This window comes from Rhamphochromis sp. 'chilingali' (assembly GCF_963969265.1).
Source record: "Rhamphochromis sp. 'chilingali' genome assembly, chromosome: 17".
Taxonomy (NCBI): Eukaryota; Metazoa; Chordata; class Actinopteri; order Cichliformes; family Cichlidae; genus Rhamphochromis; species Rhamphochromis sp. 'chilingali'.
The window spans coordinates 28,436,877-28,454,939 of record NC_137944.1 but is presented as its reverse complement, the minus strand read 5'-3'; the positions used below and the strand labels follow the sequence as shown (position 1 = coordinate 28,454,939).

At 40.7% G+C, this 18,063-nt stretch overlaps 1 protein-coding gene across 2 annotated transcripts in view; it reads right to left on the bottom strand.

Annotated features, from left to right (window-relative positions):
* Window positions 1–3,936: 3,936 nt before the first annotated feature.
* Window positions 3,937–18,063, bottom strand: part of nfatc1 (nuclear factor of activated T cells 1) — a 52,471-nt gene continuing 38,344 nt past the window's right edge. For both annotated transcript variants that reach the window (XM_080862679.1, XM_080862680.1), the window contains exon 11: window positions 3,937–6,809. In XM_080862679.1, the coding sequence (XP_080718805.1) occupies window positions 6,754–6,809 (56 nt within the window). In that variant the 3' untranslated portion in view covers window positions 3,937–6,753. The remainder of the gene's footprint in view (window positions 6,810–18,063) is intronic.

Genomic DNA, 18,063 nt, shown 5'->3' with positions numbered 1-18,063 from the left:
AATGAACAAAGGATGTAAAATAATGCACAGTGTGGAAGATAGCTAAATTACAGTTGAGGATATCTATAGCCTTCTTGGATGTGAAGATGATCCACAGCAGTTTCCCTACCACTGCTTCCCCAATGATAAAAGTAAAGATGTCAATCACTGAGAGCATCACTATGTGAGTTGGTGCAAAAAGACATTGCTCAGCTTTGCTGGAGTTGAATGTGGCATTGCTGGATAAATTCTCCATCTTACCAGACTGTAGTTGACAACAGAGAGAAAAGAAAATCAGTGAAAAGCTGCCAATAGAGGTTTAAAGATTCAAATGTTTTACATATCCACTCACCAAACACTATTAGGTACACTATGTATTTGAAACCTCCTCCCTCTTCTCCTTCCCTTTAGCACTGCCTTAATTATTATAACAATTATTACAATAAGGCATTTTTGCCCAGAGGACTGCCGCTCATTGGATATCTTTTCATTTTCAAACTATTCTCTGTAAATTCCAGAAATGTTCATGGGGAAAGACCAGCAGACCAGCGTGTCTGGCACCAGCAACTATGCATCATTCAGAGTCATTTAAATCACCTTTCTTCTCAACTTCAGCAGATGGTCTTGATCATTCTACAAGCCTAAATGTATTGAGATGCTGGCATGTGATTGGCTGACTAGATATCAGCGTCAACGAACAGTTAAACAGGTGTACCTAATAAAGAGACCAATAAGTCTATATGTTGTAATATAAATGCTAGGGTATTATATAAATACAGAAATGCCTACTGTATAATAAAATGTGTTTTAATCATTTACATTTTTATATTTTTTGATACAGTTTCAACTTAGTTGTCCTACCAGGAAATAAAAAAACATATGCAACTTTATTTATTGATTTTGATCTTCAAAAAGATTTTTTAAAAAAAGAGAAGAGAATCTTTACTGTACTAACGGAGTTTTCAAAACACAAGCATTTTTGAGAATCAGTTGTAACATTGTGACCTTAAAAATCTGTGTATTATTAACTTTTTCTTTAAAAATAAGGCTTAAATAAGAAGACGACAACAGACATGACATGAAATGACATTTATGAATATAATCAGACAACAAAAAACACTGAAACTCAAAGTCTGTGCTTACCAGGTGTGTAAAGCTGCTGCTTGAAGGCCAACAAAAATGACAGACTTTACAGCGCACACAGTACAAATGACACCTGATTTCCCTAAAAGGCGACAACTGGGTTAAAGGCAGGCAAGCAAAACACGTCCTGATTTTCCTACTGGCAAAGTGTGAAGGATGTTCGTGACGGTACTGGCTGTGACATTCTCAAACATAAAGGAAAAACAAATGTAAAGAAACCAGCAGCTGAGCGCTGAGATTTATTGTGTTAGGCAAAGCAGAAATCCCACAGACCACAAGGTGTCAGTGTGGACCATAACTGAGAAAGAAATCCTGCACGCTGCACTGAAAGCACTATCAGGAGCACACAGGTTATCACACAAGACTCAGAACAGTACTTTTATTTTTCTTTCTGAATATACATTTTATGTTGCTGCATCACAAATGTTTCTGCTTTGGAAACGAATGGTTATGTTATTTATTTATTTTTAGCTCCAATCAAACACATTTGTTAATGAAGAGCAGATACTGGTTAACACTGGACGAGTCAGGAGTTAATGGTTGCAGGATTGATTTCTGCTTTCACGCAAGAGCTCTGATAATCCCAAGAACACTTAGTTGTTGTAAAAAGTATCAATATTTTTCTTTTCCTCTTTTTTTCTGGTTATATCATGTCACTTTATATTAATGATGTTTCTCTGTTAGTGTGATAAATGTAGCCTATATGAGAGATGTAGCCACTGTGATTTTAACATCGCTGTTTCCATATCAGATTTTCAGAGTCAGACGAAATCATGCTTGGATGGTTGTTCTAGTATTTTATGTCCCCATTACTTTGCAGGTATCTGTTAATGTGCATCGCTAACCGAGCTTACTAAAGTTAGGGGGTAATTTCCCGTATATAATGTACATAGCATGCTAGTGAACATGTCATGGTCACTTTTGGATCAAGAAAATGAAGATAAATGAAGATACATCAGCTATAAACTTAAAGTTCAGACTTCAAAATGGACAAAGTGATGACTTCACAGTGCCAGCATCCACCTTTTTATACAGTCAATGGTCAGATTTCTCAAACTTAAGCCGAAGGAGAAAGGAGCTTTTCTCTTTATTTTCACCTTGACCTTTATAGTCCTTATAACCTTCCTAACACTGATGAATACATCTGTTGGCAAGAAATGCCACCGCAATAATGGCTAAACAGCTATGAACCAGTACATCGATGATGCAGACATTAATCTGGAACATTTTCCTTGTAAAATAACAAAAAAGGTCCTCAGTCATACGTTGGCTTCCTAAACTGGCACTCTCAAAACTTAAGAAGTCAACGTCTAAATGTTAACTCACTGAGGGCTAGAATCATCCAGGCTTCCACCCCACACTGCAAACACAACCGCCGAATTTTGGATTCAGTATGTAAAATAAACACTGCATTTGGTTGTTAGAACTAAAATAAATACAATAAAAAATACTGCGAGTTGGCAAAAGTACTCGTTTGAATCACGAACACCCCAATTTATATATAAGTGTGTGTTTATCACGAACGCGTAAAATAAACACACTGACAACTATAGTAAGACTCAGTATAAAGAACTTATAAACACTGTCACTCACTGTTTCACTGCTTAAATTTAATTCTGACTTAGGAAAAAAAACACATGCAATGTATCAAGGTTTGAGAAGTTTTTTTTTAACAGATATTTTTACTGAGAATTTTTCTTTAGTGTTCATATTTTACTTTTACCGTAATAAAAAGCACCCTTTGCCCTCCATTCATTTCAATTCATTCATAACATATTTAAATGAATACACTCTTGGAACCTGATTTGTATATGATGTGTAACATGGAACCTGACTGACATGACCTAGTTACCTTCAACAACAACATTTGACCCAGTGCTTAAAGCAAATATCAGCTGAGGTTGATCTTTATGCACAAACTGAGGTGAAGTGGAGCCAAACATGATCGTCTCACGATTTAGAGGATGTTTCAGAGCAAGGAAACTCAGATTACAGCCCCTCCCATGTAGATAACTCTGAGCCAGCAAGCGAGACATTTATCCTGAAGGCTTTTGTGACTCATTGCATGCAAAAAGCGACACCACCTTTTTACAGCAGCTTCAGCGGCACTGGTAAAAGGATCACAGCGTGGGTCTGGCCTTAATCAAGAAGTCACAAAAGAAGCCAACATAAGAGGACAGGAAAGGTGGAGATGCAACTTCTGCTCTGCAAAAATAAAACAAAATGAGGAACAAATGTGGGAAACACATGCAGTACTTCAAGGTTTCCTACCACTGCTATGAATCCACAGATTGACAACTGAAGTCGAGTTAGAATTGACAATTATAAATGACAGTTATGAAAAGTTTTTTTTTTTAAAAAGATATAGCAGCGAGGGCAGCATTTAATGGTTGTAATGATTATACACAGTTATCTAATGAATCCCAACAGCTGGCTGTTATGTTTTCATATCTTTGGTAAAAGAGGAGAGGATATTGTGTGCTGTGAAAGCTAAAATAACACACTCTCTGTGCTCTTTGAAACATTGAGGATTAATAATAAATGTATTTATGCCAGATATTATAAATTCTGAACAGATCTGTAGTTCAAAGTTCAGTATAACAAACTTATTACGAGGGAACCTTTGGTCCATTACCTTTACCATATTACCAGTATGTAAACTAATGATTTCTTTTAGTCTTTTTTTCTAACCTAAGGCGATGAGACAAATTGCCGCCTTTGTTGTGACAACACACATAATGTACATATAAAACTGCTGATTTCATTCCTACAGTAAAACTGAGACAACGCAGATCAAAGAGATGAAGGCTTATTTATTGACAAGTACACAAAATATGACAAAGGAGAGTTATGAGTTACTGACAAAGAGTAACCTTCTCCTCTGAAACATTTCAGTATGGCTTCTCTCATGCTCTTCAGTTACACAGATTAAGACTCATAAATACATATAAAACTGGGAACAAGTGTGCGAGCGCTGACAAATTAGCAGGTAAACCACAGTATGCAGTATGTAACCGTCTAAAACAAGCTGTATGATAAACGTGAATAAACGTTGAGCTCATGCTAAGAGAATAAATATGAAAATACAAAAACAAAAATGTGTGTATATTCGTATTGCTGTTCACCGCTGCAAAGTAATCTTTGGATTAGAGATATGACGGTGAATGTTTACATTCTCTCAGAGATTAATGCTACCTGCATGTTGCATAGCTTCCAGGGAGTAATAAAAGTCAAGCTTCATCAAAACTGAGATGATTTTTAAAAAAAAGTCGAACCAGTATTACTGCAGCTAACATTTTATTTGTTACTTTTCAAGTCTGTATGTATTCTTTTTTATTAAAAATGACTAAAAAAAAGGTGTAAAAAGCAGTTAACGGCTGGGTTGGAGGAAATGACTTGTCAACTTAATGCAGTGGCTGAGCCAGACAAGTTTATGGGGTGGCCAGGCAGAAACAGATGACTATTTATTTTTCCAGCTTAGCATTTTCTTTGTGTCACTTATCATTTGCTTATGCAGGCATGTAGTAGCACATTATGAGGGCTCATTTAACACTCAGTTACAATTAGAAAGTCTTATGCTGCTAAATTGAAGCTAAAGTTCATAAGATAATTACAATTTCAACTGATGGATGAGCTGTTAAAATGGTCATGGTGTTTACAAAAAAAGTTCTGCTAGAAAAATAGAGGTTACTAAATGTAACTCCAGTTCTGTGATTATTTGCATCCCTCTTAAACAAGCTGAGAGCCATTCAAAGAGAAGTATTCCACTTCCTATTAATGCTATTGCACAAAAACTGGTTCGCAGCCGGGCTTGCAACAGATAGTCATCAATGATTAGGATTCAGTGGATGGCTAAGATAATTATTTATACAAGCATGCTAGACAAAACCCCCATTTCTACTTTGCTTTTTGCTGATACAGTACCGATAATGGATGAAAGTATTGGGACACAGCTCTCAATCGTTCAGGTGTTTTCAGTCTCATTGCCACAGGTGTATGAAATTAAGCACCTAGGCATGCAGTCTGCCTTTGCAAACATTTGTGAATGAATGTGTTGTTCTAAAGAGCTCACTGAATTTGAGTGTGGTACTGTAAGGGGATGCCACTCTTACAAACAAGTCAGTTGCTTTCTTCCCTCCACAATCAACTATAAGTTGTATTACTGCAAAGCGGAGGTGTGTCAGACCACGTCAAGCTACAGAGCAGGTTTGCTGTGCATTCTGGGTACAAGTCGCCAATGCATAACTGCAGAGCTCCAAACCTCCTCTCACATTAACAGCACAAAAACTGTGTACCAGGAGTTTCGTGGTGTGGGTTTTAATGGCTGAGCAGCTCCTGTAAGTGTAATGTGTAGGTGGTCCAGTGCTTTTGTTCATAAGCTGTATGCCCAAATTGAAATAAAATGACACACTCGCTTTTTGGTTTTTCTGAAAGGAAACCAATTTTGCCCAAAACACTAGCCATTTGCTAGTTGTCTGTTAAGGATGTAAGTCAGGACGCTGCTGCTGCCCACTTCATGGCTGAAATCAATACAGCAGTTGCCATAATGTGTCAAATTGTGCTGACACACAGAAAGGTATTTAACTACAACATACAAATTGAACTACATCTATAGTCTGTCAGGAAAAACTTTTACCCTGCAAACTTTCACTTTTGGGATACGGCTTCAGTTCATCCAGGACTATCGCTAGTGCCATTTTTTTTGTTTATAGTTTTTCGAAGTCCTGGTTGGCTTCACCTTTGGCTGTCCTTGGCTCCACCCCTGCATTAATGAAACATTGACAGGAAATGCCACTAGTTTAGTGGATAAGTGCTTGTTGTTGGTTCTCTGCAAGAAAATTATGTCTGAACAGTATGATGATGGGGAAAAATCCAACTTTCCATTTCCAAAATGAAAGGCTGAACTCCAGACAGACATCACAGTATAACAGACAACATAGTTTGCTGACTACATGCAAGTTACGCTGCATGTACTCTATCTTCTTGCATTCGCCATAATCCCTTAATTGTCACTTTTGCCCACAGTATCCACTGTTCAGGAAAATGTAAGTTAAGTTGCCCCTAAAATATATTTAATTTGACATTTTGAGGTTGAATATGTGAAGCCAAGGCCATGTCTTTTTGCTTCCAGTCAAAAAGGCACTTGTCTTTTAAATGGTTTCTCTGTAAAGCCAGATATGCAAACTGGAGCACTACACATCCAAATTTATATACAAATGACACAACTCATGGGCACCGACTCATTTACAAACCGCAGCCATACAAACAAAACCCCCAAAACAACAAAAAAACCCAAAGAAAACAACAACAACAACAAAGCAAATCTTGGTCCTCTAAAAGCACACTTTCTTGTAAAGGCTGGAAATGGCAGGTTTGGTTGCTACATACTTAACTTACATGTCAGTCATGTAATCTATACCTTGGATAGGTTCTATGTAACGTTATTATATATGAAAAACAAGGCACACGTTGGACCCTGATCATCTGGACAATACATTTAGAATTGTTCTCCTTGCGTTTCCTTTTGCTGCTTCCTGCATGCCTTAGTCCAAACATGTGGAGCATAATGTCAAATTCATTTGGTGCTTCCCTTTTTAAAAAAAAATTCCTGTCACTTGTGGTGACGGGAAACTACGCGTGGCTGTGGACGGAGATGCTCGACAAGTCGTTCCTGATGATCTCGTTTACTGCAAAAGGAAAAGAGAGAAAAGGATGATCAGGATTTCAGGTTTCCTCCAAAATACCTAAAAAGGCCCGTTCTAAGTCTCTTTTTCACTTCTTATTCAGTCCAAGCTTGAAACATTGATGCAATGTTTTTTTTTGGTCACTTTTCAGTTCTTTTCGCAGTTTTGTCTCGGAGTGTTTTCATCAAAGTGGGCAGTGTGTCACCTTTATGCACACAGTGTTAATTTGGCAGGGTTACTGCTCCTGAAGGGAATTATTCTGAACCTGAACCTAACAAAGAGGCTATAGTGCATTGATATAACCAAATAAAAACCAAGAAAAACAGTTGGTGCAGTAAAGTTCAGCACAAAAATGTCAACTGATAAACATTCATGATAAAACCTGATAAAGTCTTTAAAACACACGGATTAATTCTTGGCTCATTTTTATTGTTACTTTTGAATTTCTAATGTTCATTTAATTCTTGCAGCAAGTTTGCATAAGATGAGCCTGAAATAGTTTCAGCAATCACACAAAAACAAACACTGACATTTTATAACATCTAACACACACAGAGTTTTCATTCATCTCAATTCAAATTTATTTATATAGTGCCAAATCACACCAACAGCTTCCTAAAGGTGCTGCAACGTAAGAAGCTACGCAGTAACGGAGAAAACCCCCTACAATCAGACAATCTCCTTTAAGTAGCACTAGGAGACGCCTCCCAGGCTCAAAGGGGCACCTCCCCGAGCCTGGGTCTGCAGGAGGTTTCTTTCTGTTAGGAAGAAAATAAAGAGCATAGGGAGACAGGAAAAACACATGCAGCAGTGACATATAAACACCTGGGGAGGGAAAGGAGGAGGAGGCGAGAGAAGAAGAAATGCTCAGTACATCACAGAGTATAACATGAAGCTCCCCAGCTGTCTGAGCCTATAGGAGCAAAGCTTCCAGCTCTATCTGTAAGCTTTATGAAAAAAAATGAAGGTTTTAATAAAGTTTTTGTTTTTTAAAGGCTTGGTCTAACTTTGCCTGTTCGCTGTTGGGTTCATCAAATACATGCATTTTTTAAAATGATGCCCTTATAAGGATAACTAGAGAGCCCAGAAAAAGTAAATGTGCTTAGTAAAACTTTGCTCATTGCACAAGGCTATTATACACTTGTTAGTACATCTATAAGGTGCTATTTCTGCCAGTGTGAGCAAAACTCCTCTGAGCCATACAGAACCTGTTATTTCCTCTGAGTCAGTCTGATAGAATCACTTTACACTGGAGGTCCCCAGGCATTTTTTATCAGGAGAGATGATGCAACATCCTGCTGCCTCCAGGTGCACTTGTTTATCTCTTTTTATCAGCTGTGTACAGATGGTGTGCCGTGTTCAAAGAGCAGCTACACAGTCTGACAGTCTGACTGACTGTAGCTGCTACACAAGAAAAACCTATACGTACATATGAATGCACCGACATCAGTCATTTTTGGTTACTATAATTGATTGTGTTGTTTTTCGTCTGTCTTGATTTTTACTGTTCTTTAAACTGTGAATGTAAACACATTTATTACTTGGAAGTCAGTTTCTCCCTCATTAGTCTGCTGTTTACGGTTTAACCCAGTATCTAGGTTAAGCCCACGTCCGCTCCCCTTTCATAATGATGAGAAATGTGAGAGGGGAAGGGGAAGACCCCTGGATCTGGCCTGAAGAAACCAAGCCAGAGGGCTGAGAGAGGAATTCCCTCTGTCTGGCTGGTCAGAGCAGCAGCCTCCCCCCCCCCCCAACGCACACACACAATGGAAGATGGTTTTTTTTCCTTCTTAAAACCATCTATTTTCATTGCAGGCAACAGAGCAGCTCTTTCCTCAGTGACCCAGCACTGGCACGGACACTTCCTACCAGAAATACCCCACACTTCCTATCGCAAAAATATAATGGGTTGCATGTGTTGCTCAATGTCAGCATACACACATACCCACCAAAAAGGAATCAGTGTGCGTGGGAGGCTGTCATGGTGAAAAACAAAATAATAAAAGTGTGTCATAATCACCTAAATGTGTGGATGCAAAACCTTCGTACCAAAACGCCAAAATCATCTAGATTCTCACCGAAGCTGTTTACAATTACAGAGAGATACGTTACGCTCGTCTAGACATGAAGTAAATGTGCTTGGCTCGCTGACGGACTGCGATTAATAAAGGAACAATGAGATCTGTTTGGCATGTTTGATATCTACAGCACAGCAGCGGTAACTCCTGCTCGTAGCACAGAAACACATGGACACACTGAAGCTATTATGCAAATATGAGGCTGAGATTCACAGCAATGTGTCCTCATAAGAAACAAAGTCGGTGAAAGGCAAGGAGGCAAGGCAGCAGGTGCTTTAAATCACTTCCTGTCGACAAGCTTCCCCGGCATTATTAAAATGTAAAATTAGAGGTAAAATCTTCGCATTTCCTCTTCTTCTAGGTCAAAGGTATTTGATCTAATCTTTCACTTTCGTACCAAAATCATCTTGCAGACATTAAACAGAAGGCTGCAAAGGAACCTTTTAGGTTTTAGCTGCATGCTGATGAACGGGGCTGAAATGATTTGCCAGTTAATGAATTAGCGGATCCATAAAAATGAAAATACACACACTTTATTAAGAACATCTGTTCTGCTGCTCATTAACACAAATAACTAATCAGCCAGTCAAGCAGAAACTCAACTCAGTGCATTTAGGCATGTGGTCAGGATGACGTGCTGAAGTTCAAATAATAAATCAAGGCATTTTTCTTCACTCAGAATATTGCTGACTACAACTTTTCAAATTTAAGGATTTTCTACTTATCCTTGAAAATTGAACCATTTGTCAGACCTGCTTGGCATCGTGAAAATTATGACTGCGGCGGCAACAATTTAAATCAACGACATAGCCGAACATTGCGCAATAACAGCAGCACAGTTTTGGTGCTTAAACAACGTTGACAAGTTGATCACCTCAGCAAATGTAGGAAAAAGACTGGAAAATAAACCTACAGCTAATCATCGGCTACTTTTATTCGTGCTTCATTTGAAATTCGTTGCAAAGCCTCTAATGATTCATCAGTGCAAACTGGCAGTGACTTCTTGTGCAGTGGACTCCATCTTGCAGCTGAGGTCATGAAATCGTCTTGAAGGAGGCTTGACTTGGCTGCACGCAATCTAAACTCTCCAGAATTTAGCTTCAGGTTCTGTTGTTGTAACAGTAGAATCAGAACGGTCTGTTCTTGTGTGCATATGGTAAGGCGAGATGCTTTTGGCGTGCGTCACCAGGACAGCGTACTGCCACCACTCATGCGAATGTGAGACCGGTGTTACCAGAAGACATACTTGAACCTGAAGAAATAAACTCCCAAACCTCATCTCCACCCTCCTACAGTCTGTCGCTCCACCGCCATGTGTGCTCTCCTGGCCCGACTGAACCGACTGACCTCCTCTCCTCTATTTGATCTGGCTTTGACCTTCTGTGCATCTGGAGGTGGAAGGATATAACAGCCGAGTTCAGGCCTCAGGGGCACGTTATTACACCGACTTCTCAACGCGCGCGTCGAGCCAGGCCGCCGGCTGTAAATTTAGGACATCAAGACATCGTCAGGCCTCCACATCATGTCATCACCTGTCCGGTAACTATCCAAATCATGGATGAATTATGCCGTGCAGATATTTTTCTTACGCATCATCATGCGCCACATCTGGCTCAATGGCTTTCACATGAGACTGAAACAGTAAAAAAGACATAATTCAGTTTATTCTGATATGAAACAAAGGAAGGGCAGGCAGTAAAAATTTATCTTTTGCCTCAGTGAGGCCACGGCATGTACTGTTTATGTGCCTGTTACCATGGCCTACTTTTCGTTGTGGTGTCACATTTGATGTGGAGGGTCTAATTGAAAGAAAAAATAAAGTCAATCTATCGATCTCTAAGTGTGTTTACAACAAAGCTCTAAAAATAGGCCCAGCACTAGTGTGACATCTGTGTCATGTGGGTCACATTGATTTGCTTAAGAGAGCTGAGCGACAGAGACGCTTCAAACAAGTCCACAAACACACAGAGACGCATGGTAACATCTGCCCTTATTTTATTTCACAAAAGGAAATAAATATGTGGTTTTGATCAAAACTTTGAGGGAACTAAATTTGTTTTTACGCCATAATCTGGAAAGGGAGGTTGCTAAACAAGATTTTCGTGGAAGAAATCAAAGAAATTGAATTGAAGCATTATAGTGGTTAATATATTTGATATGTTGGTCTATTAAAGATAGCCTGTAGCAGTATGGGCATATACTCATCAGTGCAGTGACTGTGGGTTATTTGCAGCAGATTAAGTTAACAACAGGGCAGACAGGGTTACCGAGTGAAACTCACGGCAGCTTGTGAAATAAGTTTTCTCGGGTGGAAAAGGCCAATTTTCTGCTCTGCATTGAAAGGAGGATTTCAAGTTAGGGATTTCTTTGTAAGGTGGGGGACACAAACTGATGGTTTGGTCACCTTTACTATTGTTCGTCCCTCACCTATGGACTTAAACTGTGAATAGTGTACGACTAGAAACCAGGAGTGATTAAGGAGCAGCTGAAATGAGTGACTAATTCATTCATTCATTCACGAGGGGTTGTTCTCTAACAGAGTATGTTGAGGTGGTTCAAGAATCTGATTAGAATGAATCTTGGATGCCTTCTAGGTGAGATGTTTTGAGATTCTCCAACTAGGAGACAAGCCCAAGACAAATCCAGGACACGATGGACGGATTATGTCTGCCAACTGACTTTGAGAGGCCTCGATTTTCCCTGTAGCAGCTGAAGGAGGAGCTATGGGGAGGAGCGTCTGGGTCCTAACAAATGCCAAAACATGCTCTGACTAACTGACAACAGCAGGCCCGGCTCGAGTGTCTAAAAAGAATATCAGCTGACATATTGATGGATCATTTTTGGGTTCCAAAAATCAATATAGGCACTAGCATCAGCCACAACTTGGAGTATTGGGCAGGCTCTAAAATAAACACGAGCTCTGTTCAGTAGCTGCCTTGAGGCTTTCAGTCTTATCACATGTTCATTATCAGCAGATGCTGCTTTGGTTCAGTCGTCACTGAATTACTCAAGTTTTCATTTTTCAAATTTTCACATGACAACAACTTAATCTTTTGATTAAGATCAGGAGTTTATTTTAAATAATAAATACTTTTACCGGCATGTTCATGCATCTAACTCTAACCCAAACTCAAAGATAATCATCAATATGAATATGATTTAACGGAAGATACTGAGGCAATTTTTATCAAGCGTTACATCTGCTGTAGAGCGTGGATGTTGGGGTTTGATATGAAGTAATCCAGGAACTGGTTTCCTCTCCCATGGTGGCTGACAGCAGCTGGATCGGACTGATATAGCCCGGCTCTCCAACCAGGAAACCCCAAGGAACTCCCAAACAATTAGCAGGACAGCGCTGTTTGCCTCATTAAAGGCTGGAAGCTGCCAACACGAACCAGCCTGTAATAATACAAGGCTACAGACGAGGCGATCCGGCAGCGAGATATCCAGCAGCCTCGCTGAACGAAGGGAATACGTCAGCTTGGAGAGTTGCGCTGATACAATGAGAAAAAAAAAGTTGGGGGGCAGAAAACACCACGAACCCTCCCCCAGTTTACTGCCACGTCAAATCCAGGCCACAAGCCACAAGATGTTCTTGGCCCACATTATGAGGCTCCTACTGGGTTACTGCAAGTCAGTCCCACAGAGCGGTTCTTTAGTTCACCACAGATTCAGCCAAGTTTTTCTTTTAAACTCAGGTATTATTTAAAAATGTCTGAACAATAGATTACTGGAAACTTTTTATGTCTAAATAAAATAGAATTACAGAAAGGGAGAGGAAACCGTGATCTTGTATTTATATCCTTTGTCAAATTTTGGTTGTCGACATTTTCGCCAAATGTTGTTAGTTCAAATGTGGAATCGTCTTTAGCCATGCCAGCAGCAGCCTCGGAGGACGCCAGAGCCGCTCTGTCGGTCTGTCCAGACTGAAATATCTCAAGAGCTCTTGGACAGATCGCCTGTAGATTTCTTGCAGGCAGTTATGGCCCTCGTAGGAAGAGTCTAACAGACTCCGGTGATGGCCTGACTTTTTATCTACTGTCACCGTGAGGTTGATATTTTTGTTTTTTAGTGAAAATGTCTCAGGAAGGAGGAGATTGATGCTATCGGGGTGAATTTTAATAACATGGTGATCTCTCACCATGTTCTCTGATGACTCTGCAATAGTCGGCCTCATCACTGATGGGGACGACAAGGAGTACAGAGGTCTGACCCAAACTGTATATAGTATTTTATTTTATTCTATTCTGTACAGTTGTGTACTGTATTTATTCTTATTGTATTCTAATTTTTGCCTCATAACTTTTGCACTGTCCACTTCCTGCTGTGACAAAACAAATTTCCCACGTGTGGGACTAATAAAGGTTATCTTATCTTATCTTATCTTATCCAGCAAAGTCACAAAGATTCGTTTTTCTGGTATCTAAATCCAAGTATCTGTAAAACCAATAACATTCCTCTAAACCTCAGCTGCACTTTGCATTTAGTGCCGATCAATAAATGTTAGTTTGTCTCTGCACACGAGACAGAAAAAAGGTTGGATTCATCTTTCAGTATAACTTAGGCAAAGGAGAGAAAAAGCAATTACAGCAGCAAATAGACTGCATTCATACAGTGCTTTAACCTAAAAGCTCATCAAAAGGACACATATGTAAATCCAGTGTCTTTTACACTGTAGCTTCAATGCTTCTTCTGTCACACACACTGATTCCCAGCAACTTTTTAGACCGTAAAGACCGCCTCTTCAATTATAACTGCCCTACCAAATTCGTAAAGTAGTCTCTACATCTATTTCACTCGTCTCCATCACCTCAGGCAGGTATTCAGTGCATAGAATCACCTGGTAATCTAATAAACTGTTTCTGGACTGCAGAAGGACACCAGGGCACTCACTCCACACGACGAGGAAAGGTGCAGTTTTGCAGGCGACAGTATTAACCGCTGCACCAAACTTTACATAATTAAGATAAATCTTTACCCTGGGACTTTTCCACTGCATTACAGCATATTTTGTGTGTGCTTTTTATTGAGTTTAATGACGCACCAGTAAATGAGCAATGAGTAACACATGGCAGATGTGAATATTGGTGAATAGAGCACAAACAAATAAAAAGAAAGCTAACAATTCCTTCTAAACATAATAAAATTTGTAAAACTGCCTTTTACTGTATAAAATCTGAGTGATTTAACAGAGTCAGGTATGACTCACAGATTTATTCCAAAATATTTTTCCTCTGATAGCCTAAATCTCTGGTCATCAATTGTACATTTCTGACATCTAACAAGCCACAACACGCCATAAAAAGCATTTCATAATGCGCTGGCTCACATCGGGCTCAAATGCTTTGCTCGTGTTACCTCACCACTGACAAAAGTGTTGGACACACTACTGTGCAGTATAACGTATGGCTTTCGCCACCTCATCCAGACTCATTCTGAGCTAAAGGGAAGCATGCAAACCTCTCCAGTCAGCAAGTTTTATAGCAGTGTGGCAGACCTCCATCTCCCTCAGCAGCACCCTGCAGCCTATACTGTACCTTTGGCTCCAGACTACGCGAGTCAGACTTTCCACGAACAGATATGTTTGTGGCCTCTCGGGGGACGGTGTGAAAAAATGCGCAGCAGAGGGGGGTCCTGATGAATATTAGAGGCTGTGCAAACACGGATAACAAGACGAAAACAGTACCAGTGGAAGAGGGAGACGAAAACCACCTGTGCCACTTTCAGTTAAAAATGAAGCATAGTGTGGCTGTTTAACAGGATAAGTGTTTAAATTTCTGTGAAATTAAATCAAATTGAGCAAAGACTACTCGTTACATACTAAAAAAAATAAAATCTACCCGCGATCATATTTCAGAAAGGACTCTGTATGAGCAAAAAAGCCTCAGATACGGATGTCTGTGGTTTAACAAGCACGCTCGACATCACACCTGAGCGAGGCCGTAAAGCTGTATCAAACCATGCCAAAGGTTTAATGAAGTGAGAAGCCACAATAACGAAGGAATGTTTAGCAAAATTTCCCTCAATTTGCCAGCGAAAACACGTCTAACAAGGATACCCTTCAGGAATATCCATTATGACTGTGATGGCGTAGTTAAATACTTTGATTTCATTAACTACACCTGGCTGGAACGTTAGAACCTGAAAAAAAGCACATTAACAAATCAAATCTGGAGCTCCAGCCTGCCAAATATTACCGCAGACGGGGTAAAGAAGTGATAATGTATTTATCCAGACTGTTCGGAGGAAGTGGCATGAGAACAGTCTGAGCGCCGCAATCTGAGGCCCAACAACAGCATCTCACTCTCCATCATCACAAAGCTCGGCCAGACGATTCAGCGGGGGCTCTGGTGATGGATCAAAGCTGCGCTGCTCCGTCTGCTGATAGCTGCTGGTTAGTGTTTCTTCATCTACTGAACTCTTTCCGCTGTGGACCTTACACACAGCCACAAACTGGGGTTTTTTTCTGCCCCGAGGAAGATCACTTATCCAATTTATTTCCAATCACCACAATGCAGCGCACAAAGCCCCCAAAACCTCAGTGGTGAGCGCAGAGGGCCAGAGCAGTGAGATCACAGAGTTAGTGCTACTAAAATCCTGCCTTCTGTGACATAAATAAAGGGCGATGCAAAAAGGGCATTTATTTTTTCAGTGAGGTTTGAGCCGAATCGTCTTATTCTGTGTTTAAAGTCAATTATATCAAATTCCAGACCACCAGAGCTTAGGCAGCGAAGAAAGAAATACTTTAAAGCATTGCAACAGCAGTGATAAACATCTTGGCACACCGTCTCGTCACTCCCACTACCATCTACTGCCTCAGCAGGCTGTAACTGACACAAGCTGTAACAGTGCGGAAGTACTGCCCAAAGTGAGAATTTAAATATTTCTTTCATAATTTCGACGCTGATACGTGGATCTGAAATTTGGATTTCTTTTATTTTTTGTAGACATATAAGCAGGATGTTTTGTAGTGGACATAAAAACTTATTACACTTCAGTTTTGTACTGATTACCCAAAGAAAAATAGCTGGGTTTGGCTAAATGTATCTGTGGGGCCATTGGTGGATGTTTTTTGGGCTGTACTGAGGATTGACAAAGTGCAGTTTTACACCACGTGAGGGGACCTTGAGAAGAAGCCAGTGCATGTCAGTGATTGCATGCAGTAGCACGCTGCTGCAGTGGACAGCTCTACTGCCTTTCTGTGTTGACTATACATGCTGTCTGTGTGGCTGTATGGATTTCCTCTGGGGTAGACGTGTCCTGTGATGGACTAACACCCTGTCTGGGGTGTACCCTATGACAGCTGTGATTGACTCAAACACCCCTGCCACCATAAGTTGGCTAATCGGTTAAGTAAATGAATGTAAGAATGTCACTCTGAATATACTCCCAGATAAGTGGGGACTTCCAGTTCAGTGCAGTTCAGAGCACATTGCAAAATTAAGCTCGTGTAACAGAAACGTGGTTATAAAGGCCACGTGCCGAAAAGGCTTAAGTGCATTTTTACTGTGATGTGAACTGATAATAGAAGATTTTTGTCCTGATGTTGTCTGCTGCAAAGCTCTTTGGCTGAGAAATAAGGGATTAAAGGAATTCAAGCAACTCAGAGGCTAACAGAGACGTTCTTGTAAGTCAGCTGTGTGTAGACCATCAAATGCAGATTTGGCTTAAACAGAGATCAATATAGTTAATTGTGAAGAGGAAGAAGCATAAAAAAAATCCATCACAGATTAAAAAAAGCACTAACAATGGCTGCTGTTGATCATTGTCATTATTTTTAACACTGTTTCACTTCGCTACAAAAATGTTCTTTGTCTCGTATGACTTCTACCTTCTCTGCAGCTAAGCTAAGGCCCCAGTCACGCTAGAGGAAAAACAGGTCAGCAAAATGAAAAATAATACAAATAAACAAATAAACATCAATAAAATAAAATGCTTCCAATCATGTGGGACTGATTGGAAATAGCTGCACTGACAAACTGATCAGATGCGTGCAGCATCCTTGTCCTCTGGTTGACCAATTGTTTTGTCACAAGGCGATTGCATGCAAGGTTGTGTGGAAGGAGGCAACCCGTCTCTCTCAGAATCAGAATCAGAATGGGGTTTATTGCCAAATGTTGAGCAGGTTTACAACATTAGGAAATTGCTGCGGTGCTTCAGTGCAAACATGCTGTCATAAATAGCACTTAAATAGACATGGAAAAAAATAAAAGTAGGGATAAGAATTAAAAGTGCTACGTGGAAAGATATGTGCATGAGATATACATGAGATATATACATGAGAATAAGAATTAAGAGTGCTACGTTGAAAGATATATACATGAGTGCAGGTGGTGATCAGTGCCAAACATAGAATGATGCAGTGACACAGCGTAGGGTCATGTGTTAGTGGCGGGTACAGTCATATGGTTATTGTTCATGTGTCCAACAGCAGAGGGGAAGAAACTGTTCTTATGGCGAGAGGCTCTGGTGCGAATGGACCGGAGCCTCCTGCCTGAGGGGAGCAGGTCAAACAGACTGTGTCCAGGGTGAGAAGGGTCAGCTGAGATCCGAGCTGCACGCCCCAGTGTCCTGGAGGTGTACAGGTCCTGCAAAGATGGGAGTCTGCAGCCAATCACCTTCTCAGCAGAGCGCACAACACGCTGCAGTCTCTGTTTGTCCCTGATAGTGGCTCCAGCGTACCACACGGTGATGGAGGAGGTGAGGATGGACTCGATGATTGCAGTGTAGAACTGCATCATCGTCCGTGTTGGCAGGTTGAATTTCTTCAGCTGCCTCAGGAAGTACATCCTCTGCTGGGCTTTCTTGATGACGGAGGTGATGGTGGGCTCCCACTTCAGGTCCTGGGTGATGGTGGTACCCAGGAAGCGGAATGAGTCCACAGAGGTGATGGGGGTGTCAGTCAGGATGATGGGGGGGAGTGGGGCTGTGTGCTTCCTGAAGTCCACAATAATCTCCACTGTCTTCTGGGCATTCAGCACCAGGTTGTTGTGGCTGCACCAGGACACCAGACGTTCAACCTCCCTCCTGTAGGCAGACTCGTCCCCGTCCGAGATGAGTCCAATAACGGTGGTGTCATCTGCAAACTTGATTAGCTTGACAGACTGGTGGGTGGAGGTGCAGTAGTTGGTGTACAGGGAGAAGAGCAGAGGAGAAAGAACACAGCCCTGAGGGGAGCC